General features: G+C 54.0%; 2 protein-coding genes across 7 annotated transcripts; both read right to left on the reverse strand.

Moving 5' to 3' along the window:
- Positions 1-42: 42 nt before the first annotated feature.
- On the reverse strand, positions 43-8,233 carry DMWD (DM1 locus, WD repeat containing). Of its 6 annotated transcripts, XM_057711426.1 has the most exons (6): positions 7,720-8,233; positions 6,301-6,483; positions 2,952-4,220; positions 2,062-2,136; positions 1,880-1,942; positions 1,153-1,704 (listed from the first exon to the last, which is right to left on the reverse strand). In XM_057711426.1, the coding sequence occupies exons 1-6, from the start codon at positions 8,158-8,160 to the stop codon at positions 1,657-1,659; spliced, it is 2,079 nt and encodes a 692-aa protein (XP_057567409.1). In that variant the 5' UTR covers positions 8,161-8,233; the 3' UTR covers positions 1,153-1,656. The 6 variants fall into 6 exon arrangements, with proteins under 6 accessions (XP_057567410.1, XP_057567413.1, XP_057567409.1 ...); XM_057711427.1 differs by lacking the exons at positions 1,153-1,704; positions 1,880-1,942 and adding an exon at positions 43-1,149; XM_057711429.1 differs by lacking the exon at positions 2,062-2,136.
- Positions 8,234-10,488: 2,255 nt separating this feature from the next.
- Positions 10,489-26,224, reverse strand: RSPH6A (radial spoke head 6 homolog A). The gene is made up of 6 exons (XM_057713011.1): positions 25,548-26,224; positions 22,214-22,448; positions 16,091-16,855; positions 14,626-14,770; positions 13,735-13,852; positions 10,489-10,726 (listed from the first exon to the last, which is right to left on the reverse strand). Exons 1-6 carry the CDS (start codon positions 26,222-26,224, stop codon positions 10,489-10,491), a joined length of 2,178 nt encoding a protein of 725 aa, XP_057568994.1.
- Positions 26,225-26,393: the final 169 nt, after the last annotated feature.

Below are 26,393 nucleotides of genomic sequence, written 5' to 3' on the forward strand. Positions count from 1 at the left end.
GCCTCCCAGCCTTAACCCCTCACAAGCCAGGCCCCCCCCAACTCCCTCCTTCCCGGGCCCCTGAGAACACTTCAGTGTGAGATGAGGGGTGGTGGAGAATCTCAACCCTCAACACCCCCCCCCCCCACAAAAAAGGCAGAGCACAGAGGGACGCTACCGGTGTGACAGATGCCAAAGACGAGCCCTCCCATTCCCCAGAGGGGACCAATTGAGGTCCAGAGTGATCGGGTAACACCCCTCCCAAGCTCTGCAGTTGGGAGGGGAGAAAAAGGGGTGAGGCCTGGGAAGGGGGGCGGGAGGCCAGGGCAGCTTTGCGGGTGACTCAGCCAAGGATTCAGACTTTGGGATGGTTTAAATTTAGCCCTCAGGCCCTCTGCTTTACACTGACTTTTTTTTGGCAGGAGGTGGGGAAGGGGTGGTGAGAGAATCGGGAAGGGAGGCCCTCAGGAGCCAGGACCAGGGGTGACCCACTGGCCAAAGGCTGGGGGAGGCAAAGGAGCCCCCAAAATAGCTCCTTGGACCCTGGCCGCACAGCCACATTCCTGCCCAGGCTAGGATTAGAAACAGAAACATTTCGGGGGGTGGAGGGTGGAGCGGGAAGACACCACTCCCTGTGGCTCCGGAGAGCCAGCCACGAGGGATTGTCGCTGTTCTTTCCAGGGTGCACAGTTCTCCCAGAGGAAACCATGGTCTGCAGTTGGCCCTGGGTGCCTGGGCCCCGCGCAGCCAGGCCTGACTGAGGCAGCAGAAGGCCAAGCCTTGTGCTTGTGACAGCTCACTCCGGGCCCCTCCAGAGGGTGCCTGAGGGGCCCCTGTAATATCTGGACACTTTGAAACAACTTTTAAGACTCCCACTGAAGATTCTGAAGAGGGGGTCCTGGTGGCTCTCTTCCCTCCGAGAGTTTGGGGTGGGGCGAGGGGCGCCCTCCTCTGTCCGAAGGGCCCCTGCCTGGGGCGGGCCGGCGGCAGGTCCACCAGCTGTGCCCCCCATGCACGTCCTTCCTCGGGTTTTCAGTTTTTCCTGCCACCAAAAGGGGGTCGGGGGAGGCAGGGCCTAGCTCTTCCTCTGGATAAAGCGGATGGATGCTAGGACTGCATCGAAAGCACACACACACTTCCTCCACACCTCCGCGGAAGGGAACACAGACGCTGTGAAAACAGGGAACTTTAGTATAAATAAGAGGTCCTGGGGGACAGGGAGGGCCCCAAGGGGCTTCCATAACTTAACACTCTTCAAAAGCACAAGTAACAGCAACGGCGGGGTGGGGGCCAGGGGAGAGGTGGGCCACCCCTGCCCTGCGCACGGGACCGAGGGGCACACTGCAGAGCTGGGGCTCTTGTGGGTGGGAGTTTCTCCCCTGGGAGTGACCAGTCACATGCTGGGGACAGGGATGAGGCTAACACTGACGCTTCAGAGGAAGGGGTCATTGTACTTGGCAGTGGGTGGGGACAAGGCTGAGGCCACACGGGCCACTACATGCCCCCAGTGTCTGGGCCAGTCTGAGGGACCCTCTGCCCCAAATTTGTGCAGGGTGAGGAACCGGAGCAGTCCATCCATCATGGTTAGTCTTGTTAATACGTCGATCCATGAGGTCAGCGGGGAGGGTTATGATAGGAGCTGGGGGCACGGGTTGGGGGACCCCAACATCCATGGCTTCACACCACTGTGCCGCTCGGGGAGTTGCCTGGTTGGGAGGAGATGCCCTGGGGAAGATGAGAGGGGAGACAGGAGGGGGTTAGAGACCGCCTGGGGCTCTCAGCAGTCCCATGGGGAGGGAGCCAGCCCAGAGTCCCCCAGGCTGCTGCCACCCTGGCCTTGCCCTTGAATCCACCCCAGACCCCCCAGAGAGAGGCCGCTGCTCTAGGCTTGGGAACTTACATCTCGGCTAGCTTCCCTGTCCCAGCAGGTGGCACTTTTATACAATAAAGTCCTCGGGTGATCCTGAGCAGAGAGGATGGGGTAGGGGTGGAGGTAGGGAGGAGAGGGGGAAACTGGGGTCCCCTTCTGACTGCGGGGGGTCCTAAGATTCTGGGGGGGGAAGAACTTAGGGACAGTCCTACCTCTACCACTGACTTGCTGGGTGACCTGGGCCAACTTCCTTCCCCTGTCTGGGCCTCGGTCTCCTCGTCTGTGAACTAGGGAGATAGAGGGGTCTCTTTCAGGACTCACCAGATTCCCCAAATCCCAATGCCCCTGCCTCTGAGACTGTACTTTAAGTTCTAGGGATTCAGGACCCTACAATTCCAAAACTGCTCTTCCAAGGAACCAAGGCACAGCCCTCAAATCTGGCATTCTGGACTCCCAGAGCCCAAACCTTGAGGAGACATTTGAGACCACAGCTCCCAAGTTATAAGGCCCCAGGCCCGCACTTCACCTACTAGGACCTTTCTGAACCCCCTGGCCAGCCCAGGAGGTGGGCACATCCACCCACGACCCATCTTCAAGCTTCCCTGTCCTAAAAGGTGAGAGAGGTCATAAAGAGGCAGTGACTTGCTCGAGGTCACACAGGGAGCAAAAGAGCAGGACTGGACCCCAAGCCTGGGATTCCACAGTCCATGCCTCCAGCAGTGGGCTCAGATGCCAAGAGTCTGAGACGCAGGCTGGAAGCCAGGCCCACAGGCTCAGTCTTGCCCCCAGAGCTCGACCCACAGCATTAAAGCAACTTCCGCATTCCGGTAAGGCCTGGCCACACGGGGCCCACCGGCCGCCCTCCTGATAACTGGCCACGGTCTCCGCCACTCCCAGGTGTCTCTCACACCTGACCCGCTCTCTGCTGACTCCCGCTTGTCGAGTGTTCTAGAAGTCACTCCAAGATCTGAGAAGCCTGGTTCTGGGACAGATTTCCATGGCTCCCCCCATCCCACGTAGCTAGAGGCTGTGACGCCAGCAAACCCCTCTGCCAACGCCCGCCTCTGCCTGGTCCCCGGTGGGCCGGTGTGGGGTGACTCACCGCCTTGCCCGGCCGGGCCCAGGTGCAGATGAGGCCCTCCTGGCAGGCGGTGATGATGCAGTCCTCCAGGAAGAGGAGGACCGTGAGCCGCTCCTGGGCAATCTTCTTGCACACCAGCGGCTCGAGCAGCGGCACCTCGTGGATGCGCGGGCACAGCGCGGTGCCCAGCACCTTGGCGGGGTCCAGCCGGCTTCGGGGGGCGGGGCCGCTGGGCTTGTCCCCGCCGCCCCCGCCCGCACCGCCCCCCCGGCTGATGTTGCCCAGACTGTGGTAGCGCTTGTGCTCCTTCTCGGCCCCCCGGTCCCGCCGCTCCTGCAGCGTGAGCGTGGCAAAGCGGCCGATGCTGAAGGGCGTGCCCGGCTCCGCCGCCGCGCCCGGGCCGCCTGCCTTGCCGCTGCCCGCTGGGTGGGGGAGGCTGTTGGAGCGGGACAGCGAGCGGGGCAGGGGCCCGGGGCCCGGCTCACCGCCCCGCGAGCTGCCAGGGGCAGGCGGGGTGGTGCCAGGTGTGCCGGGGAGGGTGCGGGTGCGGGCCAGGGGTGGGTGCGGGTAGAGCACGTCTTCGGTGAGGTCCCACAGGCAGAACTGCGTGTCCTGGCCGGCTGAGCCGAAGCGGTAGGTGATGGAGCCGGCCTTAGGCAGCGGGGAGAGGGGGGCTCCTCCACCCGCGCCTGTGCCCGAGGCCTCCGGCTCCTCCTCCTCCTCGCCACTCCGCTCCCCGTCGCCCCCGGCAGCCGCCGCCTCCTCCGCCCTCGTGGTGTACGGGTCGAAGGCCACGGCGTTGACCCAGGACTTGTGGCCGTGGCCTCGGGCCACCACGCGGCCCTCGGTGAAGGACCACACGGTGACCAGGTCATCTTCGCCGCCCGTCACGACGTAGCGCCCGTCGGGGCTCCAGCACACACAGAGCAGGCCCCCAAAGTAGCTCTTCATGAGGCCCCGCAGCAGCATGGAGTCGAAGTGGAAGACGCGCAGGCAGCCGTCCTGGCTGACGCAGGCCAGGTGCCGGCCGTCAGGCGAGAAGGCGAACTCGTTGAGGGGCCCCTCGCCCACCGCCCACTTGGCCAGCGGGTTGCGGGGCGCCTTGCTCTTGGCGGCATAGACGGCGAAGCCCTCGCCCTGCTTCAGCAGGCTGTACTGCGGCGGGCTGGAGGCGCACGGGTGGCTGACGTTGTACAGGTACAGGTGGCCGCTGGCATGTGACGCCAGGAACAGGCTCTCTGACTCAGGCAGCCACTTCAGATATGTCACCTTGGTCTTGTCGATGAGCCGCTGCCAGGGGAGAGAGGGGGGGCTGGGAGAAGGCCATCCCACCCCGGCCCACCTCCTCCCCAGCCTGGTGCCCCGGGCCTCCTTGGAGAGGAGAGCCTGAGGGAAACGGACAGACACGAGGTCATGGGAAGGCAGGGGGAGAAGGGCTGCATGAGAAGAGCGCTGTGGAGCCTCGATGTCCCTTCTTCGGCAAGAGGGCAGTCCTGCCTTCTAGAGAACTGTCCTCTGCCTAACCCCCTCTGCCCCCTTTTCCATGTCATGCTTAAGGCAGGAAAGCGATTGAGAGCGTCAGCTCCCCAAGGGCTTTTCGTTTATTTGGTTCATTGTTCTAGCCCCAGAGCACAGAGCTGTGCACGCAGGAGGCGCCTGGAAAGTAGTTCCTGGACACATGAGTGACAACCCCATCCCGGCAGCTGCGCATCTTTGCTCCCCTCTGTCCTTACAACTAACCTCCAGACCTGCAAGAAATCCTGTGGGCCTGATGTGCAAAATACACCCAGCACCTGACCTCTACTCACCGCCCCCACCAACTCCAACCAGCCTGGTCTCAGCCGTGATCAGACCTGCAACGGCCTAACTGGCCTCCGGGCCACCACCACCTGGGTCTCTTCTCTACACAGTTGCCAGAGAGATGCTGTTAAAACCTAAGTCAGCACCCAGCACTGTCTCTCCCACTCTGAAGGCCACCGCAACCTTTCTCAAGCAGGACTCTGGAGAGAACCAAGCCCGAGAGCCCTGTGGCATCCATCGTCTGAAACAAATTAACTTCTTTCCCAGGTATCTAAGTTACTTCCCATTCTCCATTCTCTGGAGAATTTATAAAATAATCAAATTGTTTCTGTGTTCTACAGCTCAGATGAACCCCAGTGGCGAGGGGCTCTAAAAGCCAAAGTCTTTTCCATGACCTTCCAGACCCTACATCTCCTGGCCCCTCCATGTTGTCTCTCAGGGCTCATCTACCACCCTCCCCCTCAACACTGCTCTCGCCACACAGCCTTTGTGCTATCCTGCTTCGGACATTTGTCCTAGCTGTTCCCTCTACTCAGAATGTCCTTCTCCCCAGTAACTTGTCTTGCCTCCTTCAGGTCTTTATTCTCATGTCACCTTCCAGTGAGACCTTTCCTAACTAACCTCACCAAACACTCCCCACTCGCCTTCCCTGCTGGGTTTTTCTCCATGACACTTTGACACACAGCCTACTTAGTTATCTGATGACTATCTGTCTCCTCCTACTAGATGAAAGCTCCACAAAGGCAGGGCCCTCTGTTTCATTCACCGAGATGTTGTATTCCCAGTGCTTAGAACGATGCCTGGCAAAGAACGAATGCTCAATGAGTATTTTCTGAGTGGGTGAGCTAGTCCACTTTCAATCCAGTCCCTGTTCCACTCAATCCCCTCTGCCATTCATGCATCCTGTACATTTGGAACATCTTCTCTGAACAGAGAGAAAGAGACGACAAAAGTAATTCTGGACATGGATACGGTCTTTCGCTGGCATTTCCCCTTATGCCAGGTCCACCCACGAATGAGCAACCTCCATATATGATTTTACAACAGTCCTGTGAGGTAGGGATGGGAATTCCATTTTGCAGAGGAGGAAAACTGAGGCTGAAGAGGAATAGGCACCTTCCCAAAGCCACACAGTGAGTAGATGGGGCAGCAAAGATTTGAATCCAATGCCCACAGGGCCCAGAATTTGAAGAGCGAGGGCTGTGGCTTCAAACAAATCCCAACCAGTGAGTAGCCTCAGTTCTCTAATCTGCAAAACGGGTCTCACAATCCTAACCGACTGGTTGATGAAAACTCCAGGAGTAATGTGTTCAGCATAGGGCTAACACCACATAGGGCCAACACTGCATAGGGCCTGGGCACAGGACGGGCAGTAGTCATTATTAGCTGTCATCACAGTAGCTACTACCTGTTACCCCACCCTACATATCTGTCAGTCCATCCCCCGTCTCTCCCTCATCCTGCCCCCCATGACCTACACTGCTCCCCAGGCAGCTGCAGTCTCACGACAAACAGTGTGTGGGTGGGTGGGAAAGGGGAGCAGTTCTGGGCCATGGGGGCCCACAATCACCTCCTCATTGAATAGTTTGCTGGTGTCCTTCTTGATGAGATCCAGGTACTGCACTTGACCGGCTGAGAATCCCACCAGCAGGGAGATGGTCTCTGTGGCAGCAGTGAACTGGTTGAAGTCGTGGCAGGTGGGCTGGGTGCCCTTATAGATCCGCTTGTCAATTGGCTTGTTGAGGTCGATGGACTTGAGTGGTGAGAGAAAATGAGTTAATGGCTTCTACCACTGAGAGGAAGGAAGACCGTGTTGAGGTTGGGGGGAAACCACGAAGAGGAAGCAGGGTTAAATCCGTGAGGGAAGTGGGTAGGTGGATGGGTGAGCAGGGAGGGAAGGGGCAACCACAGACAGGAAGGAGGACCCAAACCACCAACAGAGGAAAAACACCAGGCAGGAAGGTTCCCCTGCTGCCACCACATGAGACCACAGTGCCTCCTCCCCAAAGTTGGGCACCCCCAATTCCAGGGACACCCTTGGCCACAGTGTCAGGTTCACAGTCCCCACAGTCCCTGAGCTCCAATTCCTTTCTAGTCCTCCCCCATAATCTCAGCAACTCCCCTGGGTCTTAGTATCCACAATATTTCAAGACTTCAAAAACTCCGGAGCACCCAATCCCCAGAATTCTAAAGCCGAATGTCCCAGGATTCTCCTCACTTTGGAGTTCCTAAATCTCAGAATCCCCATTACAGTTCAGGGACCCATCACACCTCACCATCCCCTGAATTTTAGGTGCCTTCATCACCTCTGGGCTCTGAGGATCCCCATCACTTCTGGGGACCACCATAAACGCCAAGGGTCTCATGTCCTCTGGGACGGACATCACTTTTGAGACAACCGTCACACCTGAGGATGTTCCCTCTGGGCTCTCATTGTCTCCAGATCTCCCATCAGCTCAGAGATTCTCATTTCCTCCAGCAACCTCCTTACCTCCAGAACCCCCATTTTCTCTAGGATCCCATTCACCTTCAGGATCCCTATTACCTCTAAACCCTCATCACTTCAAGAATTCTTACCTCTGGGCTCCCCAAGTCCCCCCCCAACACCCCCAGAATGCAGTACCCCTGGGCTCTCCATCACTCTGAGACTGCATTTCCCATCACCTGCAAAATGCCTGCCAGCCAGCACCCTGGAAGACCCCATACCATCTTGGATCCCCCAATACCTCCAGAATAGCCATCATCCCAGGACCCCCACGCATAACCTGGGGATATCCCATGATCTCGAGGTTTCACCCAGGGAGCCTCCCATCACCTTTTAGAATCCTGCACTACCTCGAAGAACCTTTCCCCCTAGGATGTCCATCAGATCTTGGATGCCCATCTCAGGGCCCCTATCATTCAGGGACCCTCCTGTCACTTCTGAATTACCTCAGAGATCCCCATCCTCTCAGCCAGCACCCAGGGCCCCATAATGCAGGCCGCTCACCCGTTGGCTCCCGCGGCGACAGCAGCCCGGGTAGAAATAGAGCTCGCGGCCCAAGTTGAAGCAGACACGGTCTCCCCCAGCGCCCAGCCCGGCGGGCGTGGCGGGCGGCTCCCCGGCCCCGGCGCCGTCGGGCTCCCCGAGGCGCACGAGGCTGAGGCGAACCGCAGGCAGCGCGGGCCCCGGCCCTGGGCCTGCGGGCGGAGGGGACGGCGCGGGGCCCGCAGCACCGGGGCCGGAGGCAGAGGCAGGGCCGGGCGGGGGCTGCGGCGGCTGGGGCGGCGCCGGGGTCTGGGCGGAAGCCGGACCCGACCTGCGAGCGGTGCCGTCGCCGGGGAGCAGCTTGTAGAAGCCCTCGCGGGTGCGGAACTGCGACTTGATCTCCGCACAATCCCCCATGGCGGCGCCGGGGCCCGAGCCGCCCTCCGCGCCGCCCGCCGCCATCTTGGGCGCCCCCCCCCAGCCCCGGGCCCCGCCGCTTGCCGGACCGCCGCCCGCCGCCGGGCCCCCTGCCGGAAGCCGGGGGTCCCCACCGGAAGAGGTGGGGCCGTCGCCTGAGCAACGCCTCTTCGATTGGCAACAGGGTAGGGAGGCGGGACGAGCTCCAGCCGTCGCTCCGGTAACGGTTCTGGGCTGAAGGCGGAGCTACAAGGTGGGCGCGGCCTTCGCTCCTGAGACCTACGTGTGGTTGGCTGAGGGGGCGGGGCCCGCAGGAAAAGGGGCGTGGGCATTAAAAGCCCAAGTCCCTAGCAACGGCGCCCTGGGAACCGTTTGCCTAGCAACGGGAGTACCCTCCAGAGAAGGCTTCATCCATATCTTGCCCTTCCCATGACTTCACAAATGACTCCAGGTGACCCTAGTGTCTCCTGAAGCCTCCCAACATACACCCTCCAGTGTTTCCCACTTACATCTTAAAGTTCCCGACTGGCCACAGCATCTCCAATCATTCCTCCCCACCCTTGATGATCCCGCAAATCCCACTGATCTCCAATACGTCCATAAACCTCCAAGGACTTCATCTGACCCACTACTGATTAATACTAACATCAAACATCTCCACATTTCCCACCAATCTCCTATATGTCTCCATGACTCCACTATCTTCAACAATCTCACTCGGTCCTCTGACACCCACCAAAACTTTACTGATCCCTGCAATGCCCCCAGTGTCCCAATAACCCACTAGTGGGGCTTCCCTAGTGTCGCAGTGATTAAGAATCTGCCTGCCAATGCAGGGGACACGGGTTTGATCCCTGGTCCAGGAAGGTCCCACATGCTGTGGAGCAACTAAGCCCATGTGCCACAACTACTGAGCCTGTGCTCTAGAGCCCACAAGCCACAAGTACTGAAGCCTGAGTGCCTAGAGCCTGTGCTCTGCAACAAGAGAAGCCACCTTAATGAGAAGCCACACACACGCACACCGCAAGGAAGAACAGCCCCCACTTGCCACAACTAGAGAGAAAAGCCTGCGAGCAGAAATGAAGACCCAATGCAGCAAAAAAAAAAAAAAAAAAAAATCCACTAGTAACCCAAAATCTCTTCCTGATCCCAACAGCTCCCTGATAGTCGGTAGCCCTCACTTCTGCTGAAGCCACCCTGCCCACAGCACAGATCTTCCTAAACCCACTTATTCAATCTCCTCCCAGATTTCTCACTGGAATGTCCCAGAAGCATCTCACACTCAACAAGTCCTGCAGTAAAACTGACATCTTACTCCAAATCCTGCTCCTCTCCTTGTGTCCCCATTGTAGGGCCAGCACTGCCATCCCCTCCAGTCACCAGGCTGCAGAACTCAGTGTCTCCCTAGACTTCGGCCATTCCCCTTCACTCCCTAATTCCAGTCCCCAAGTCTTTTACATTCTGTAAACTGAATTCCTCTATTCCAGTCTATTCCTCTGCGCAGTCCTGGCCTAAACTCCTCCTCTCTTGTTGGGCCCTCCCTGCATAAACCTTGTCTCTCTGCTCTCCCACACTCTTGTCTCACCCCACCAACTATCCTCCACTTGTCATCCAGGGAGGTCTTTCTAAAGCAAGGATACAATCAGGGCCCTCCCCTGTTCAAAGCCCATCTGTGGCCTCCCTAGGGCTCTCAGGACAAAGTTCAGCCCTGGGTAATCTGTTCCTGCCAACCTCTCTTTCCAGCCTCATCTCTCACCGCTGACTCCTCACACCACGTCCCAAAAATGAGGTTTGGGAATCTACCCCAACACAACACACTCTCTCTTGCCCTTGGGTCTTTGAACACCCTGTTTTCTCTGCTTGGAATGCCCTACCACTCAGTTCTTGACCATTTATGAGCCAGCTCAGGAGCTCTGTCTGTCCTCTGAGCTCCCCCATCTGGGTTGTCATTGCCTGGGGAATACATCTGTCTCTCCTACAGACTGTGAGCCCTAGGAAAGAAGATCTGGGGCCACTTGGTCACCACTGTGCCCCCAGCACAGGGCTGGGCTGACCGGGGAGCACTTCGATAGTTGTTTGATGGCCAGATGAATGAATAAGTGAACAGACGGGAGAGACCATGCCAGGCAATGTCTGTGTTCCTAGCAAAGTGCCACGGTCCTGACTTGGAGGCCATGTCAACAAATGTGGTGCACAAATGAGTGAGTGACTCGGCCGGAATGCCCTGGGGAAATTTTATTTAGAGCAGCAGGCTTCCTCTTCTACCCCTGCCCTCTAGGGGCAGAAAGCAAACTAACAGTGAAAAAAACAAGCTATAACTATGTATAAGGGAAAACCTGCTATCTACCTGCTTGAGGAAAGGGCTATAGGGCCTCAGTCATCCTGGTCCTCGTCATCATCTTCCTCCTCATCCTCCTCCTCTTCCTCCGCGGCCACCAGGGCCTGCTCCTGGGCAGCCTTGAGAGCCTGCTCCTCCTCCACCGTGGGGTCGCTCATCTCCATGGTCTCCGGGCCGCTGGGGTACTCTTGCTGAACGGGGTCTGGCAGGGGTGGGTTGAAATTCTCAGGACTGTACTTGTGGCCCCAGCCGATGTAGATGTTCTCAAACTTCCTGGAGAGACAGAGAGATGCTGGGAAATCCTCCCTCAAAGACCCCAGCCTGGACTTTTATTAAAGGTGGGACCCAGCGTAGGCATAGTGGGCTGCGAAGTTATGGGTGGTAGAGTGCAGCGTGCCCACCAGGTTTCTCTGTTCATTTGTTCTTTCAGCATTTACTAAGCACCTACTAAGTTTCAGGTCATGTCTAGAACTCTGTCTGATAGCACACATAGCTGCTGAGCACCTGAAACGTGGCTGGTGAGACCAAAGGACTGAATTTCTAATTGTATTTAATTTTCAAATTTCACTTGTGGTTTCTTCTTAGACCCATTGATTATATAGGACTCTGTTGTTTAATTTCTACATACCTGTGAATGTCTCACATTTCCTTCTCTTATTGATTTCTAATTTCATTCTAGTGCGGTAAGAGAAGATATTTTATATGATCAATCCTTTTAAATGTATTGAGACTTGTTTCATGGCTTAGTGTTTGGTCTATCCTGGGGAATGTTCCATACGCACTAGAAAAGAATGTGTGTTCTGCTGTTGTTGGATGGAGTGGATTTTATTTAATTTTAATGAAACTTAAACAATAAAACTGATACTTCATGTACTGGAAGACATCTAAGTATGCCTGGGACAACCTGGGTATGTGAACCTACTTTTTCAACTGTAAATGTTGGGAAATCTGATACAGATTGAGTATTTTATTTTTTTAAGTTTTTTTTTTTTTTGATGTGGACAGTTTTTTAAGGTCTTTATTGAATTTGTTACAATATTGCTTCTTTTATATTTTGGTTTTTTGGCCATGAGGCATGGGGGTTCTCAGTTCCCTTACCTGGTACTGAACCCGTACCCCCTGCATTAGAAGGCAAAGTCCTCATCACTGGACCGCCGGGGAAGTCCCCCAGGTCAAGTATTTCTGATGAAAATTTAGCACCCCAATTGAGACGTGCTGTAAGTACAAGCTTCACTTCAGATTTTGAAGACTTAGTATGAAAAAAAGAATGTGAACTAGCTCGTTAATAATTTTTACATTATTGATTTCATGTTATAATGAGAACGTTTAGGATATTTGGGGTTAAATACATCATTAAAATGAATTTTGCCTGTTTATTTTTCTTTCTTGAATGTGGCAACAAGGAAATTTAAAAGGATACACATGGCTCACATTTTACTTACATTGGCCAGCACTGGTCTACATGTGGGAACCTAGCAGCGAACAAATCAGACAAGAATCACTGCCGTGGTGCCTACATTCTAGAGAGAGGAGACTGATAATAAATGAGAACATAATTGGTTGGGTCCCGGGCCCACCAATTTACCTTTCCCCAGAATTTTAATGGGCGAAGGAAAGAGGAGTGAATGGTAGAAAAGGGAGGAGACTAAGACAGGGAGAGAGGCAAAGAGTTTGCCATGGGGAGCAGTTTGGGTTTGACCTTATTTTTACAGCCTTGCCGTTTCCTCAAGAATTGTTTTCCTCCAGGTCTTCCTCGGAGCCTTCATATACACTGCTTCCTTGGCAGCCCCCAACCTCTGCCCACCCTGGTTCCTGGGATCCAGGAACCAGCAGCCTCACCCAGGAGATTGTGCGTGCTAGGAAGGCAGAGTCTTGGGCTCCAACCCAGACTCAGGCGACCAGAATCTGAGCTTTAACCAGAGCCCCAGGTGAGTCCTACCCACTCACAGTTTGAGAAGCTCTGGTCTAGAAGGTCCTTCTGCCTGCTTTCCACCTAGTGACGTCTTTTTTTCACCCAAAGATTTCAGATCAAGTCTGCTTTTCCTAGGAATCCTTCCCTGATCCCCTCAAGACATGACAGTTATGAGCTGCCATTGGCCCCTCCACTCTCCCTAGTGGTACTTCTCTTAGTTTGTAACAGGATATTTGGTGGGGGGGGGGTAAGGGGGTGAGGGAGGGTGAGGATCGATGTACGATTAACTCCTACGCTTCCTCTGCCTGCTCCCAGGGCAGGATCCACATCTGCTTTTTCAACAAAGTGCTTGGGGCTTGGGACACAGCATACAGCTGGCAAACAGTGACATTCAAGTCTTTTATAAAGAAAAAAAGTGGATAGATGGATGCATGATGGGGTGGTGGATGGGAGGGTGGATGGGTGCTTGGGCAGGTGGGGATTGGAGGATGGGTGGGTGACTGGAGCCCCAAGTTTGGATTTCAGAGAGATGTTGGCAAATTAGGGTGTAGCCAGAAGAAAGGCATTGGCAAAAGCAAGCACGCCTCTTCCATGCTTCTGGAAAGGAAAAAGAAATTGCCAAGTATGTGGTTAAATTATCAAGACTACATGAAATCCCACCTTGACTGAATCATAGTGTGGAACACAGTGCAGGCTGTTCACGGAGAGGATAAAGGAAAAGCTATGAAAAGTCATCATGCCACCTGGTGGACAGAGCTGGTAAGCGCATGCCCCATGGCTGCAGGCTGCGCTCGCTAGTGGCTGAGCAGGAAAGCTGGGATGTGCCTGGACAGAGGCTGAAGGACTTGTCCGGAGTGTGTAGCTGAGGTAGGGGGATGTGGGAGTGACTTTGGCCTGCCAATCTTTTGGGGAAAACTGGTGGGGGATCCTGGTGGGGAAGATTTCTGTCCACAGAGAGAAGAACCATCAGATTGGAAAAAATGTCAAGGAGGAGTTCGCTTCCTCAGAGATGAGACTCTGCCCATCAAGGCCACCCCAAAGGGGACATGCCTCATACAGCAGGAAAGCCTGGGCCAGGGGGCCAAGACATCCAGGTTTGAATCCTGAACACGCTGGGTGACCCTGAGTCAATTCCTTTCCCCTTCTGATCCTCCATTCTTTCATCCCAGGGGCTCACACACTCTTGGTCTGGCATTTCCTCTTTTAGCCCTAGTGGGACCCCTGGGAGCTGAGTGAGGAGGTCAGCCCCTGGGGGCTTCCTGAAGGGAGCAGTCCCAGTTTCCACCTACCCTGGTGAATTACCCCACCCAGCCTGGCTCTGATGAAGTTGTAGGGGGCACCCTCTGCTGGGAGGGACTAGGAGACCTACCTGCCACTGGCATAGGCATAGGCCCCTGGCCAGAGATTGGAGCGCACGACGGCCACAGAGTACTGCGGGCTGAGGCTGCAGGACAGGCGGGCGGTCCAGGGTGACATGTGCATGATTTCTGTCAGGGAGCAGAGAGCACCAGGGAGGTCAGAGGCTAGGCTGCAGCGCCCCGTGTCCTGCACAGCCCCCTGGAGGGAAGGCAGAGAGAAAGGAGCGAGGGAGCAAGAAAAGAGGACGAGGAAGGGCATGTGGGGACTAACAGCACTGGCTTCAGTGCTTGAACCCTGGCTCTGACCTCTCTCTTGCTGTGTGGCCCTAGGAAGTCACTTCACCTGTCTGAGCTTCAGTGAAATGGAGACACTTATCTCACCCCCCTTGCGAGGTGGCAGGGAGCCCTGAGGTCCCCTGACAGGGGAGCTACTGTGACTCCCCTTCTAGGTCGGCTATCGGTTTGGACCAGGAGCCAGAGGACAGGGCATAGGCTCTGGGCTCATGGAAATCTGGGTCCATATCCAGACTCTGTCAGCTCACCCACTCTCAGCCTCTCCTTCTTCCTTCCTTCAGGTTCCTGAGGTCCTGACCTCAGGAAATTCCTGTCCAGTCTTCCAAAACCCAGCTCACGTCCTCCCTCCTCTGGGGTGGCCTCCCTAGCTATCTCTGCCTCTCCCCAAGCCCATATGGGACTTGAAAGATCCTTTCTCACCATCTGGGCCATTGCCATGTGCCAGGCATGGTTCACAAGATGGACATGTTCCTATAACCCCATGAAGCCCATGTTATAGACAAAAATACAACCGAGGCTCCGAGAGGCGCCCGCCCATCCCACAGTCTCGCTGCCCCTCGCTCTCTCCCAGTCTCCACCCGAGCTGTGTGTGAGGTGAGGGCTGTTACCTGCGTCCTCCGAGAGCGGTGTCAGCAGCGGGGGCCCGACCTCTTGCTCCACCTCCTCTATCCCCTCATCTGCCTTCTCCTCCTCCTCCCCCAGCTCCTCCTCCTCCTCCGTCTTCTGCAAAGGGTTCACCCAAGTGCAGCGGCCCTGGAGGTGGGGAGGGGGTCAGGTGGTACCCCCAGGGGACAGAGCCCGGCCTACACCCTGGGAGGAGGTGAAGGATCAGGCAGGACACTGGGGACTGGTCCTGTTCTCAGGGACCCAGGGATGGGTAGAAGGACAGGGTTAGTTGCACAGGTAGGAGGTGGGGGCAGAATGGGCTAAGAGAGCTGCGGCAGTAAGATGGGGACTCCTGCCTCTTGTGGGCTCTGCGGCCTCCATTTTGCATCCATTCATCCCTTCATTTACTGTGTATTTAAGGAGCACCTACTATATACACGCACTGCTCTTGGAGCTGGAGATATGTCCTTGAGAAAAGAGCCCCCCACATCTCTGCCCTTGTGGAGTTGACATTCGGCCGCTCATCTGATCCTCTGTTTGCTCATCTGTGAAATGGGGGTGTCATGGGTGCCTCTCTTGTCGGGTTACATGAGATACTGAAGAGCCAGTAAGTGTTTGTTGAATGAGTGAGTGCACCTAAGTGTATAGAGCAGACTTCAGTTTCAGCAACTATGAAATGAGAATGACCACTGTACCAATCTCAAAAGCAGTTATTTGGATTCAGTAAAACTTTGTGGAGTCAATGTTTACGGAATAAATGAATAATAAAAAGTTCCTAGCACACAGCATGTGCTTCCTTGAATGAATAAAAATGTACGTAAAGTTCAGACACATCAGGCATTCAGTAAACGCACGTCCACCATCTCTTATCCACAACTCCAAAGTCTGAAAAGCTTTGAAAACTAAAAGTTTTTTTCATAAGTGTTTTGGCAAAAACCCTGACCTACTTATCAGAGGCTATTCAGTTCTGCGGCAGAAATAATAATGCCTTTGAACACAGGCTGCAGGCCCAGCCCCTCCTCGAGCTGTTGCATAGTATATGGTATGTGCCCTGTGTCACCTTTTTATTTTTATTTATTTTTTAAAAGTACTCATTTTTATAGGTTTGTGTTTTTTTTGTTTTTTTTTGGCTGTGTCAGGAGTCTTGTGGGATCTTAGTTCCCTGACCAGGGATCAAACCCGCGGCCCTGGAGTGAAAGCACTGAGTCCTAACCACTGGACCGCCAGAGAATTCCTGTGTCAGCTTTTTAAAATCTGAAAAATTCAGAATTCCAAGGTGCATCTGGCCCCAAAGATTTCGGGGTGGGGGGGCGGGGCACTGTCAACCAATATCTGTTGAAGGAATGAAGGAATGGATGGGTGACGACTACGGAGCACGATGCCTAGCTGTGCGCAGGTGCTTGCTGTCTTATTTCCAAGTCACACCTGGCTCTGCGACCGGCGGGGAGGCTGGAGTCAGGTCCTCACCTGCGGCAGGATGTGCTGCGTGTGATGTACCCAGTTGGCCATGGAGTCCACCAGCTCGAGGACCGGGATGCCCTCAAAGTCCGGATTCTCCTCGTACGAGTCGCGCCCGGCACCGCCCTCCTCCTCCTCGTCGCCCTCCTCCTCGCCGAACTGGTAGAAGCCGAGGGGGCTGATGTGTGTGGCGGCGGAGATGCGGGCGATCTGAGCCCGCAGGTAGTTGGCCTCGTTGCCCGGGAAGGGCGGGTAGCTGATGACTGGCGCGTCCAGGTAGCCCGTGAAGAACTTCTTGATCTTGCGGGCCTGCACGATCTGGATCGGCGTGACGTGGGGCAGCCGCACCCACGGCCGGCCCGGTTCGTTGCACACGAAATACAGGTACTTGTTGGCGCCGGTTCGGCTCTCTTCCTTGGGGACGAGGGGCAGTGGCTTCCACGTGGGCTTGGGGATGACATCGGTGACCTTCTCCTCGTCCTCCTCGCCCTCCTCCTCCCCGTGCGCCTCCATGACGTCGCCGCCCTCCATCATCTCCTCCACCTCCTCCTCCTCCGCCTCCTCCTCGCCCTCCCGGAATTCCACCTCAGCCACCAGGTAGCTGCGGCTGAGCCCCAGGATCTTGCCCCAGAAGCGGCAGGTGTGGATGGGCTGCTGCTCCACTAGCTGCTTCAGGGCCATGAAGATGCGGAAGCTCTCGTCTGAGCTCAGGCCCACGCCGGCCTGTTCGAAGTAGAAGGCCTTCTCCATGATGTTGGGCACCGGGGTCTCGACCTGCAGAGGGTGGGGTGGAAGGTGGAGGCAACCAGGCTGAAGCCCTGCTCCCCAGCCTGGCTCTTCTAATATTTATTTATTTACTTCATTCATTCATGCATTCTCTGCTGTGGGGGGTCTTAGTTGCGGCACCTGGGGATTGCAGCATGTGTTCGGGATCTAGTTCCCCGACCAGGGATCGAACCCCGGCCCCCTGCACTGGGGGCGTGGAGTCTTACCCACTGGTAAGTCCCCAGCCTGGCTCCTCTAGAGTCCAGAGAGGTAAACGATTCTGTCACCCAGTTGCTCCTGCCACCATTTCTGGCCACTGAGATGTAGGAGTAAGTGTGCCCAGAAATGATGATGCTTAAATTGTACAGTTGCAGTAAAAGATTTGGGGACAAGCATACTGAGGTTTTTCCTAAATGTATATGCTCCGTTTCCATTTTCTTAAAAGCTCCATTTGTGAACTCAGTGTTAACAGGAACAATTATTGCATCCTCTTCCTATGCCTGCTAGACTGGTTCATTGTTCACACATGTTTGAAGTCCCTGTCCACAGGAGGATTACACGTTCCTACCACCACCCCCACTGCATTCAGGAGTGGCCGTGTCACTTGTTCTGACCATTTGTAATGGCAGTGAAGGAGACACAGGTCATACCCGGGCAGGAGCTGTAAGAAGCCATGGGGGGTTTGCTATGCCCTCTTTTTCCTGCTCTGCCACTGTGGAAGCCTGTGTCCCAGCAACACCTCCATCACCCTCTATCTCAAGTGGCTGGTGAGCCAAGCCTGGATGGGCAGGCAGTGTGAGCGAGAAATAAACTGGGTGGTGTTAAGTCACTGGGATTGTTGGGCTGTTTGTTATCTCAGCTCGACATTGCACACCCTGACTAATATTCTTTAGGAGGAGAATCACTATTTTGAAAGTGATTCTGGCAATTGCCCTCAATCTTTTTTTTTTTGGGGGGGGGGCAGTTACTGGTGGTGCAGCTTGTGGGATCTTAGTTCCCCGGCCAGGGATTGAACCCAAGCCCCCTGCAGTGGCAGCCCCCTAACCACTGGACTGCCAGGGAAGTCCCTGCCCTGTCTTAAGCACAGTGCAAAAGCTCGTCTGCTTAACTGAGGTTGACACCAGCAACGCAGGGGGACGGAGTCAAAACTTAATCCCAAGACTCACTGTGCTGCCAGCAGGGAAGACAAGGGAATGAGCACAGGAAACTCTCTTTGGGGTGTGTGCCTGGCCCGTGAGCCAATGCCCATCACCCTCTTTCTGGGAATGCCTTCCACCCACTTGGCAATGGAGTGGCCTCCCCAACCATGATTAAATAATGATGTGATCATGGCCACTGTTGATTGGAAAAAATGAGGACGACTGCTCCAAAATGGCAGATCAGGCTCTCCTTATCTCCCTCTGCAAGTTGTAACTGAGTGGATGGGACTTCCCTGGTGGCGCAGTGGTTAAGCATCCACCTGCCAATGCAGGGGACACAGGCTCGATCCCTGGTCCGGGAAGATCCCACATGACCAGAGCAACGAAGCCCGTGAGCCACAACTACTGAAGTTCACGCACCGCAACTACTGAAGCCTGCTCGCCTAGAGCCCGGGCTCCACAGCAAGTGAAATCACCACACTGAGAAGCCTGCGCAACGCAATGAAGAGTAGCCCCCACTCGCCACAACTAGAGATAGCCCGTGTGCAGCAACGAGGACCCAGTGCAGCCAAATACATACATTAATTAAATTAAATTAAATTAAAAAGTGTAACTGGGTGGAGAGAAAGTACAGCTGGAATTTACTTCTTTGGGATGACTGGGTTTAAATCCGGGTTGGTCTGGCTCCAGAGGCCATATTCTTAGCCCTTACTCTTTAACTCCTCTATTAACTGTAGAAGCTTCCTCTGTCTTTCTCCCAGTGTCCAGGAGGATCCTATCTATGATATGGGAAAAAAGATTTCATAGCGGCAACTGGATGGAATAAAAAGAAAAAAATTCAGGAACGGTGGGGCAGCTGTATGCTACCACATGGAGGAGGTAGTGGGGAGAGAGAAGCAGAGGTGAAATATGGGCACTGGGATGCCAGAATACTAGGTTGGCCTGGGGCCCAGCTACATTCCTGCCCTTCGGTCCCATGGTCTCAGCTCACTGAGCCGGCACCATCCTCAACCCTCTTCTCCAATGCTTGCCTTCTCCAGGATGGAGAAGCTCCACAGTCACTTTCGCAGCCTCCCTTGCAGCCAGGGATGGTCATGTGACCCAATCTGGCCAATAAGATGGAAGTAGAGGTTTTCTAAGGGGCTCCTGGGAAACTTTTGCTCCCCTGATTTATTTACTTATTTATTTGGTCACATTGCACGGATTGTGGGATTATAGTTCCCTCACCAGGAACTGAACCTGCGACCTCAGCAGTGAAAATGCTGAGTCCTAACCACTGGACTACCAGGGAATTCCCTTGCTCCCCTGATTAAAAAAAAGGGGGAGGAGGGAGGGAATACCCGGGCAGTCCAGTGGTTAGGACTCAGTATTTGCACTGCTGTGGCCTGGGTTCAGGGAACTAATATCCCACAAGCCACGTGGCTCAGCAGCTCCCCCCTCCCCAAAAAAAGGGAGACATACAGGGAAGAGTTCCCCTCTCCTTTTTGGGGGCACTGGTGTGGAGATATGATGTCTGAGACTGTAGCAGTCATTTTTCTTTTTTTTCTTTTTTTCTTTTTAATAAATTTATTTATTTTATTGGCTGTATTTGGTCTTTTTTGCTGTGCGCGGGCTTTCTTTTAGTTGCGGTGAGTGGGGGCTACTCTTCGTTGTGGTGCGCAGGCTCCTCATTGCCATGGCTTCTCTTGTTGCGGGGCACGGGCTCTAGGCACGTGGGCTTCAGTAGTTGTAGCACATGGGCTCAGCAGTTGTGGCGCACGGGCTTAGTTGCTCCAAGCAGGTGGGATCTTCCTGGAGCAGGGATCGAACCTGTGTCCCCTGCATTGGCAGGCGGATTCTTAACCACTGCACCACCTAGGAAGCCCTGTAGCAGTCATTTTTCAAACATAAAGTGACAAACTCAAGGACCAAACATCAACGTGATGAAGGCAGAATAGAGGGGAGGAAAGAGCTGGGATTATTTATGATCTCACAGAGATGCTGCCCCAACTCTCCCCACTCTTGGCAAGTGAAGTAATGAAATGTTTTGCTGAACTGCTTGGGCCATTTTAATCAAACACTTGCAGCCCAAAGTGAGCCTTACTGACTGCCTTGGCCAGAGATGGGATTTATACCCAGGCTTCTATGATGTTGAAAACTGCTTTCTTGGTTTGACAGCCTTCAGTGCCCCTTCACTGGGGAGCCACCTTGCCAGCCTTAGACTGCTTGCACCTGACTCTTAGGTGTGAGAAAAACTATCTTGTCCAAGCCACTGGTCTTCATTTCTGTGACATCTATTTCCTGTCTTAAAGCGATTTGTGTTGTGAAACAAGTACAAGAATAATACTAAAGTTAGTTTAAAACTATAAGTGTGAGAATAGTCAGGAACTTTTCAAAACGGAGGTGCAGTGACGGGAAGCCTTATGCTGCCAGACAGCCAAACCTGCTCTGCAGTGCTTATACACAGAAGAGTCCCAGAGAGGAAAGCCATCTACAGAGCAAGGCACAAAATAGAGACTCCAGAAACAGACTGGAGTCCGTAGAGGTGTGAATAAATGGTAGCGCTGGCATTTTCAAAGCAGGGGAAAGGATGGATTTTTTTTTTCCATAAGTGCTGTTGGGGATCATAGAAGAAACAGAAATTATATGCATTTGGAAGAAATAGAAAATGAGAGAAATGAGAGCCCTTCCTCCCCTCAGACAGACAAATAAATACAAAATGCTGAATCACAGATTTGAGTCTTCCTAAAAACATGCACAGGCCACAAACGCCCACAATTTCTCCCTTCTACAGACCTCCTAGTAAAAACTCCAGCTCCAGAAAACAAAAACAAAAAAAACCCCCATAAACAAAACCAAAAAGCCTCCAGCTCCAAGTTCTAACGGGGCGGGGCCTCTAGGGACTAGGCATTAAAAGAGGGCGGAGCCTCCCTCATGATTGAATTTCGGAGGGGGCGGAGCCTGTGTGCCCTGGAGTTCTTAGGGGGTGGAGCCTCTAGAGGCACCGCTTTCTAAGGAGGCGGGGCCGTCAGGGACTTGAGTTAGATGCGGGTGCGATCTGGAGAAGCCTGGAGGAAGGCTGCGGCCTCCCAAGGAGAGACTGCTAATCTGAAATTTAAAACCATCTTCTCAGGTAAGACTGTTCTTCGTGTCTAAGACTTGGATTCCCACCCGCGCTCTGCTCACCAAGGGCTCATTCCTTGGTCACACTGTCTTCCTCGGTTCTCTCACCATCCCACCCCACTGTCGCCAGAATCCTAGAATTTCAGAAGCGTAAGATGTGAGCACAGACCAACAGCATCTGCAGAGATGGCAGAGTAAGTTATAGCCCGGGCTTTGGAGGACGTGGTCCTGCCTTCCTCGTCCTATCGTGTCCAGTTTTGAGCCCTCTAAGTCCTTCCTCCACAACAGGAATAATAAGTGGCACTTGCCTTACGAGTTTTTTTCAGGGAGGAAGCGAGCCCACGCTCCTAAAGCTTTTAGCTGAGGGCCTAGGAGGTGTCAGAATTATAAACAGAAAGTTCTCAGTTTTTTTTTGTTTTTTGTTTTGGCCGCCCCGCCCTGCACGTGGGATCTTATTTGCCCCACCAGGGCTCTAAGCCACACCCCCTGCATTGGAAGCGCGGAGTCTTAACCATCCGACGGCCAGGGAAGTCCCCAACAAATGTTTCCTAAACGAGTGAAAGAACATTTCAGCCAAATTTTAAGCCGTCGTCCAATGCCAGAAACAGAATCGTGGAATTAAATATTCTGAGGACAGTAGAATGTGAATGAGTCATGGGTGGAAGAGTTCTTAGCGGATCTCAACTTGCAAAAGGGGAAACTGAGTCTGGGGGCTAGGGGGCAAATTTAGTGTTGAGAGACTCCAGGAGGCAGTGGGTTTCACAGAAAACGTCCACAAATCAGTTATTTGCGGAAAGGAGGAGCTAAGGATGGTAGGAGAGATCAGCCTCCACCTTCTTGTGGCGCTGGAGTCAGCTTTCTACGAAGCAGAGCTGACCAACCTTTTCTCTGCTTCGAACCCTCCCATCGCGCTCCAGTGGCCTCGGGAGAAAGTCCAAGCCCCTTAGCCTGGCGTTTAAGGCCCTCTGTGACCTGGTCCCCCGACCCACACACTAGATTGAAATAGAGTGTATTTCTGGGTGGTGCCGTGCGCTCACTCCCCTCCAGGCATTATCCCGGGCTGTGCCTAAGCCCGGGCCACCACCGCTTTTTTCCGACGCTCGCCCCTCCCCACTGGTTCACTCACCACCTCCTCCTCCATCTCCTGTTCGCCCTCACCGCCCTCGCTCCGGCCGAACAACGCCTTCTGCCTCTCGGCCATCTCGTAGATGGGCTGCATCTCCGGGTCGTCCCGAAGCGTGTCCAACTTAGGGTGGAACCACTCCCACTGAGTGGTGCGGTTCAGCGACTCCAGGAGGAACAAGGGGTCCTCGGGCCGCTGGTTCAGGATCTTCGTCAGCAAGTTCCCCAGGTGCTCATACCTGCCTCCGGAAGAGGAGAGTGGAGGTGGAGGACATCGCTCACTCAGCTTACTGCGTGGCTGCTGTGTGTCTGGCCCTGTGCCTGGCACTGGGGACACAGTAGGGAAGAGAAAAGGTACCTACCCTGACAGAGCTGGCAGTCTGGTCAGTCTGGTGATGGAGACAGATATTAACCAAATGTGCAAAATATATAGTGTGTCAGGGTGGTAATTTATATGGCGACAAATAAAGAAGGGAATGGGGACTGGGAATGCCAGGGATAGGAGATGGTTTGCAATTTTAAATAGGGAGGCCAGGGAGGGTCTCACTGAGGTGACTTTTTTGTTTTTTTTTTAAATCCTGACCAGGAATCAAACCCGGGGCCCCTACATTAGGAGCACGGAATCTTAGTCACTGGACCATCCCGGAAGTCCCACCCAGATGACTTTTAGGCTGAGATCTGAAAGATCTTGTGCAGTGAGGGGGAGTACCATGCAAATATTGGCAGGAAGCATGTTTCAGTCAGAGGGAACCGCAGATGCATAGGCGCTGAGACATTTTGTGAGTTTAACATAATCTTGATACCAAAACTCAAGGACACTAGGAGAAAGGGAAATTCTATGTCAATCCAATTTAGAAATATAGATGCTGGGCTTCCCTGGTGGCGCAGTGGTTAAGAATCTGCCTGCCAATGCAGGGGACACAGGTTCGATCCCTGGGCTGGGAAGATCCCACATACCACGGAGTAACTAAGCCCATGTGCCACAACTCCTGAGACTGCGCTCTAGAGCCTGCAAGCCACAACTACTGAGCCCACAAGCCACAACTACTGAAGCCCGCACACCTAGAGCCTGTGCTCTGAAACAAGAGAAGCCACCACAATGAGAAACCTGAGCACCACAACAAAGAGTAGCCCCCGCTCACCACAACTAGAGAAAGCCTGTGCACAGCAACAAAGACCCAACACAGCCACATAAATAAATAAATAAAATAAATCTTAAAAAAAAAAAAAAGAAATAGAGATGCTAAAATCCTAAGCAAAATATTAGCAAGTGGCATCTAGCATTCTCAAAAGGACGACACACCATGATTAAATTGGGCTAACAACAGGAATGCAAGACTGGACTGATAATAGAAAAATAGGAAAAAATATAATTCATCACATTAACGTGTAAAAGGAGGTATGTAAGATCACCTCAGTAGGGGCAGAGAAACTGATAACATTCAATATCCATTCATGATTTTTAAAAACCTAGCAAACTAGGAATAGAATGTAACATTTTATAATCTTATGAAGGGGAGCCACAAGTAACCTGTAGCACACACCAAACATAATGGAGCAACTAAGTCTGTGCGCCACAACTACTGAGCCTGCAGTCTAGAGCCCGCGAGACACAACTATTGAGCCCAAGTGTCACAACTACTGAAGCCTGCATGCCTAGAGCCTGTGCTCCGCAACAAGAAAAACCACCACAACGAGAAGCCTGTGCATCGCAACAAAGAGTAGCCCCTGTTCTCTGCAACTAGAGAAAGCCTGCATGCAGCAATGAAGACCCAACCAATAAATAAACAAATAAATTTTACATAAAAAAACCCCCAAAAACCCTTTGGCAGCAGTCTTGGGAATAGTGGAGCACCATCATTGAACTGGGAAGGGTAGGGAGGCGTGAGACTTTGGCCAGGGCTTTTCTTTTCTAAGAGATTATTTGGTTTTATTTATTTATTTATTTACTTATTGGCTGTGGCAGATCTCCATTGTTGTGCACAGGCTTTCTCTAGTCACGGCGAGTGGGAACTACTCTTAGTTGCAGTGTGTGGGCTTCTCATTGCAGTGGCTTCTCTTGTTTCCAAGTATGGGCTCTAGGCACGCAGGCTTCAGTAGTTGTGGCACATGGGCTCAATAGTTGTGGCTCACAGGCTCTAGAGCACAGGCTCAGTAGTTGTGGTGCACAGACTTAGTTGCTCCTCGGCATGTGAGATATTCCTGGCCCAGGGATCTAACCCGTGTCCCCTGCATTGGCAGGCGAACTCGTAACCACTGCGCCACCAGGGAAGTCTGGCCAGAGCTTTTCAGTAAAGGATCTTGAAGCTCCTGAGGGCTGGGTACTATTGGGGAAGAGCTGGAGATTAATTTTGACTAGATTCTAGGATCTGAGGTAGGCGCTGACTAGAGATGAAGTTTGGAGAGGGAGAAGGGGCTGAATTACACAGGGCCCTGAAGGCTGTTATGAGGAGCACGAACCTTCTGAGAGCACCAGTGAGCCACTGCAGGCTCTGTGTGTAGGAGGAATGGGAGTCAGCTTTATGCTTCAGCAAGGCCTGTTACTTCTCCAAACTTATTTTCTCTCACTTCCTCTCTTCCTCCCTTGGTTCCAGTCATACCAGCCTCCTTGCTGTTCCTCAAACACAGCAAGCTTCAAAGCCTTGAAGCTCGCTGTGTCCTATATCTGGACAACTCTCCCTCCAGCTACCTGCAAGATGCTCTCCCTCACCTCTCGTAGGTCCCTGATCAAAGGTCACTTCCTCAGAGAGGCCTTCCCTGACCTCACACCGTTTAACGTCTCCTCCCTATCTCCCTTTGCCTTATGGCTCACCGTAGCTCTTAGCAACACCTGATAACTTATTTTATTGTCCACTCTCCCACTAGAGTGTCAGCTATGTGAGGATGTGATGGGGACTGAGAGGTGTGTTATGACTGCAGCCAAGTGGCTTTGGCAAGTGCCTTCCTCGGGCAGGAAATTTAAGTGGATCATAGAGCCTCAGGAGCCAAATCTCTTTTGCTGAAATCCTGGCTCTGCCACATCTTAGCTGTGTTATTTTGGATATGGGACCTAATTCTTCTGTGTCTCAGTTTCTTTGCCTACACAACAGGAACAGAAGATGTCCTAATCTCAGCTGTGAGAATCAGATGTTAATATCTGGTGAGTAAATGCTACCTGTTGTTAGTATTTATCCCCTGACGCCTAGTCTGAGCTAGAGGTCCCCCAGAGTGGTCGCTGGTTCTCAGTGAGGAGCGATCGCGTCTGACCGAGGGGATCCCAGACCTGAGGCAGGGCCTTGGCTGGGCCCTCTCCCTGCCTGGGTTCCACCCCCTCCCCCCTCCCAGGCCCCCCTTCTCACAGGCTGAGGTCGCAGTTGACGCTGGTCTGCAGCAGGTAGGCCTTGGCGTTCTGCACGGCTAGCTCTCGAGGTTCTGGCTCGGGCACCTCCATATTGAAGGGCATGAAGCCCAGCTCAGAGGGCGAGAACTGGAGGGCAGGGTCATCGTTTAGGTAGGGCCCATGCTGGGCACCCTGGCTGAACTGCAGGTCTTCTCTCTGGAACATGGTGAACTGGCCCAAGAGGTCAGCTGGGGGCCCCTGGTAGGCAGACTCCAGTTGCTGGAATAGGCTGCCTTCCCCCTGCTGTAGCTGCTGCAGCATTAGGCTGGTGTTGCGGTTGGCCTGCAGCCTGCTTTCACTCACATAGATTTGAGGCCGTACCTCTGAGGAAAAGCCCGTATTCAGGGAAGGGTACTCAACGCCGCCCATCTGGGCTTCCTCGGCCTCAAAAATCAAGTTCTCATTTGGGGTCAGACTGGCCCCGTGTGACCAGCCCCGGAGGCTGGTCTGGTTCGACACCATCTCCTGACTGCCGCGCAGGATCTGAGCGTCCAGCGGTATCTGCTGCACCTCTTCGGGGACGGAGGGCTGGGGCCTAGAGTGTTCGCGACTGCGCCGCCTCTCGGAAACCTGGGAACTCCTACGGCTGGAGGTCGGCTGAGAAGGGGGCTCAGGGTCAGCTGGTGGGTCCCCCATAGCTCAAAAGGATCGCAGACTTCTAGGAGTAAGGCTTGCAGATAGGCAAGCCAGACCAGTCGCCCGTCTTGTGTGTACCCGGCAGCCGCCAGGCCAGCAGCGCCGGTTTCTAAGGAGGGAGGGGGCGGGTCGTTACTAGGGGAGGGCGCGCGGGGATGCAGGGGCCAAG

The sequence above is a fragment of the Hippopotamus amphibius genome, chromosome 16 (genome assembly GCF_030028045.1).
Source record: "Hippopotamus amphibius kiboko isolate mHipAmp2 chromosome 16, mHipAmp2.hap2, whole genome shotgun sequence".
Taxonomy (NCBI): domain Eukaryota; kingdom Metazoa; phylum Chordata; class Mammalia; order Artiodactyla; family Hippopotamidae; genus Hippopotamus; species Hippopotamus amphibius.

Coding starts and splice junctions, on each gene's coding strand:
- DMWD (XM_057711426.1), bottom strand. CDS start 8,160: ATGGCGGCGGGCGGCGCGGAGGGCGGCTCGGGCCCCGGCGCCGCCATG. Junction 4,221..6,300: donor GCAAACTATTCAATGAGGAG/GTGATTGTGGGC, acceptor CTCCCCTGGCAG/CGGCTCATCGACAAGACCAA. Junction 1,943..2,061: donor CCAGCAAGTCAGTGGTAGAG/GTAGGACTGTCC, acceptor CTCTCTGCTCAG/GATCACCCGAGGACTTTATT.
- RSPH6A (XM_057713011.1), bottom strand. CDS start 26,224: ATGGGGGACCCACCAGCTGACCCTGAGCCCCCTTCTCAGCCGACCTCC. Junction 14,771..16,090: donor CGCAGCACATCCTGCCGCAG/GTGAGGACCTGA, acceptor CCCCACCTCCAG/GGCCGCTGCACTTGGGTGAA. Junction 13,853..14,625: donor ACCGCTCTCGGAGGACGCAG/GTAACAGCCCTC, acceptor GCTCCCTGACAG/AAATCATGCACATGTCACCC.